The 4,001-nt window shown below is 40.2% G+C and overlaps 1 protein-coding gene across 1 annotated transcript; it reads right to left on the bottom strand.

The window, feature by feature from the left end:
- Window positions 1-224: 224 nt before the first annotated feature.
- LOC148240162 (uncharacterized) lies at window positions 225-584 on the bottom strand. Its single transcript, XM_088212088.1, has one exon. The coding sequence runs from the start codon at window positions 582-584 to the stop codon at window positions 225-227; it is 360 nt and encodes a 119-aa protein (XP_088068214.1).
- Window positions 585-4,001: the final 3,417 nt, after the last annotated feature.

The raw sequence follows: 4,001 nt of genomic DNA, 5'->3' as shown, positions 1-4,001 counted from the left end.
TAAAATTATTTAAAATAAAATTTAAATAAAAAATTAAATTAATATAAATCAACCAAAATCACGAATCACGGTAAATATTAAACATCATAAATTAATTAAGTTTAAAGTGCCCAAATGCCCGAATAAATAGAGTTTCACAATCATTTTAGCACAGTGATGGGCGGAGTGTTACATCCCTCCCACCTTAAAAAACTTTGGTCCCCAAATTTGTCTCTAATAAGTTTCTAATATGTTTTCCTCATTTCGTCCTCCAACTCGCACTTTGCTTCTTCCAGCATATGATGCTGCCATCGTACCTTCACCATGGGAATCGTCTTGTTACCTAACACCTTATCGGTCCACCAGAGAATCTCCACAAGAACCTCCTCATAGGTCATATCAGCATGTACCTGCACTTCATCGCAAGGAATAATATGAGAAGGATTAGAGTGGTACCTCTTGAGCATCGAGACATGAAAGACATAATGAAAACCCACAAACTTTCGGGATAGAGTAAGGTAGTATGTTGTTGGTCCAATGCGCTCGATGATAAAAAAAAGTCCTATATAACGAGGGTTCAACTTCCCCCTCTTCCCAAACTGCATCTTGTCTTGTAGGGGTAGACTTTTAGGAAAACTTGATCTCCCATGGCAACCTCCAAGGGTCACTTACGATTATCAACATAACTCTTTTGGCAACTCTGGGCAGTTGCCAAATTCTTGCGTATGATTGCGACCTTCTCAATGGTCTCCCGACTTCACTCCAGCAAGTAGGGGAATGACATGCCCTTCCATACAATGCTTCATACGGGGCCATACTGATGCTGGAATGATAACTGTTATTATAAGTAAATTCACAAAGAAGAAGATACTTATACTAGTTATCACAAAAGTTGAGAACGCAAGGACACAACACGTCTTCCAATGTTTGGATCGTACGTTCTGACTGACCATCCGTCTGGGGATGATAAGCAGTGCTGAAGTACAACCCAGACCCTAAAGCTTCTTGAAAGCTATCCCAAAAGGGAGAAGTGAACCAAGGATTGCAGTCAGACATAATGGATGAGGGAACTCCATGAAGTCGAATAATCTCATCAACATATATGTGGGCTAACTTACTAGTGGAGTCCATGGTTCAAATAGGCAGGAAATGGACAGTCTTGGTCAGTCTATCCACGATAACTCAAATGGCATTTCGACAAGAACAGGTCCTAGACAAATCAGTGACAAAGTCCATAGTCACATGCTCCTATTTCTATTCAGGAATTAGAAGACTCTGTAGCAAGCCACCAGGACTCTAATGTTCTTCCTTTATCCTTTTACAAATGAGGCCTCGTGAGACGTAGTCAACTATATCTTTCTTCATTCTTGGCCATCAATATTATCATTTCAAGTCCCGGTACATTTGGTACTCTCGGGATGAATGGATAACTTGAAAGCATGGATGGTCTTGAGTATATCCGTACGTATAGCAATGAGGACCCAATTTTGGTTTTGGAATCCGAACAGTCCATCATCTGGGATCCTAAAATCAGGAGATTCGTCAAAAGTGTACTTATCCAGATTCTTGATGAGTTCCGGGTCCGTGGCGTGTTCTTCCTAAATCTTCATGAAAATATTCGATGTGGCTCAATTTGGGTGAGATAGGTGCCTTTGCTGTAATAGCTAAAGCGGAGCGATTGTACAATGTCCAACATCTTCCAACTGGAGGCCATGGTTTGAGCCAGCAAAGTAGGCTTTTTTTGACTTAAGGCATCAGTGACTGCATTCCCTCTCCCGAGGTGCTAAATGATCTAGCAATCATAATCCTTCAGAAGATCCATCTAGTTTCTTTGCCTCATGTTTAACTCCCATTGAGAAAAGATGTACTTGAGACTCTTATGGTTAGTGTAGATTTCAAAGGTCAGACCATACAAGTAATGACGCCATATCTTCAGGGTAAAAATAATGGCTGCTAGCTTCAGGTCGTGGATAGGGTGGTTCTACTCATGAACTTTGAGTTGTTGGGATCAAAGGCAACTACTCTACCATGCTACATCAAGACATACCCCAAACCAATATGAGATGTTATGCAGTAAACTTGAAATCTCCCAACATCTTTAGGGAGGATTAACACAGGAGCATAAGCGAGACGATGCTTTAATTCCATGTAGCTTTCACTAGACTCATAATTCCGAACGAAGGGCACACCCTTTCGGGTGAGTCGAGTCATAGAGGCAACAATCTTAGCGAATCCATCAATGAATCATCGGTAATAGCCTTCTAAGCCAAGAAAACTACGTACCTCGACCATATTATCGAGTTGACTTTAGCTGATCATCGATTCCACCTTGGACAGGTCTACAGAAACTCCTTCACTTGAGATTACATGACTGAGAAAAGAAACTCGATCCAGCCAAAATGAGTTCTAGTTTAGTTTCACATATAGTTGGTTTTGGTGTAGAGTCTTCAACACTTCAACCAAATGTACAGTGTGTTCCCATAGCTTTTGGAATACATTGTAATGTCATCAATAAAAACGATGATGTACTGATCTAGTTCGTGCTAAAAAACTCGATTCATTAGGTCCATGAAGGCTATTGGGGAATTGGTCAATCTGAATGGCATAATCCTGAACTCGTATAAATTGTACCTGCACGGGAAGGTAGTTTTTAGAGTATTTTCTTCTTTAACTCTCAATTGGTGATACCTATTCTTGAGATCAATCTTAGAGAAAACTAAGGCTCCTTGTAGTTGATTGAAGAGATCGTTGATCCAGGGTAAAGTGTACTTATTTTTAATAGTCACTCAGTTGAGTTCTTTGTAATCCACACAGAGTTAAAGGGTACTATCCTTGTTCTTTACGAACAACACTGGAGTGCGTCAAGGGAAATGGTTAGGGCGAATGAATTTTTAGGTGATAAGATTAAAAAGTTGATGTTCGAGCTCTGTCAGCTTAGCACGACTCATGCGATACGCGGGCTTCAAGATCGACTGGGTTCTTAGAAATAATTCAATCAAGAACTCTACCTCACGTGGGGGTGGTAGACTACAAAGTTCGATGGGAAAGACATCCAACAAATTATAAATAATTGGTGTGGAACACACAGTAGGATCAGCGCCAATATTCTTGTTCATCTAATTATTAGGAAAATGATAACGACAACTTTTATTTCTTTTTCAAAAATTGTAAGGTTATAATTTTACTTTCACAGTCTATTATAGCTCTACACTTTTCCTACTAGTCCATTCCTAATATTACATCATATCCTAAAAAATCTAATAGTATCAAGTTTACACATACCTCTATCCTTGAAGCTTATATCCTACAGTCCTTATATACATAATGAGCTTCTAGTTGTCCTTTAGAGGGAGTTTCCACCACTAGCATTTTTCTTAAAGCTTCTGCTCTAAACTCTAAGTTACAAGCGAAAGCATAGGAAATAAAAGAGTGAGTTGCACCACTATCGATAAAACCCTTGACATAAGTATTATGAATAAAAAGCATACTTTGGATGAGGATAGGAGTAGGAAGGACATCAGATTCATCTAAGTGCTACACTCGACCTTGTGCTACGGGTTGGGCAATATCCTTTTATTGCTGAGGGCAGTCCTTTATAAGGTGCTAGGTGCTTCTGCATTGATAGAAGGCATGATTGATATGCTGGCAGAGCAAGTCACCATATGAGCGACTATAATGCTGACAAGGTTGGTTAGCTCGGGTAACTAGAGCTGTAGGTCAGGGAAAGGTAGGAGGAAGGGCAACTCGGGTTCGTTTGTTTGGAGGGTTACTTACTGGGTCAAGTAATCTTCTTCTAAGTTGTTGGGGTTATTGTTGGGTATGGACTCGGGGAAAGCATTGGTGCTTGGCCGAGATAAGATCTTTGGCAAACTGGACATGTTTGAGCACTTTCACATATGAGCTAGGGATCAGCATCACGACCCAGTCATAAATGTTGGCACGAAGGCATTTGAGAAACTTCCTAACTTTTTAGCTTTCGGGGGTGACCATCAAAGGGGTAAACATAGACAGTTGAAAAAACC

Source organism: Carica papaya, chromosome 9 (assembly GCF_054855325.1).
Source record: "Carica papaya isolate Zhongbai chromosome 9, ASM5485532v1, whole genome shotgun sequence".
Taxonomy (NCBI): Eukaryota; Viridiplantae; Streptophyta; class Magnoliopsida; order Brassicales; family Caricaceae; genus Carica; species Carica papaya.
Note: the sequence above shows the minus strand (reverse complement) of the source record. Positions and strands in the feature narration are given on the sequence as shown.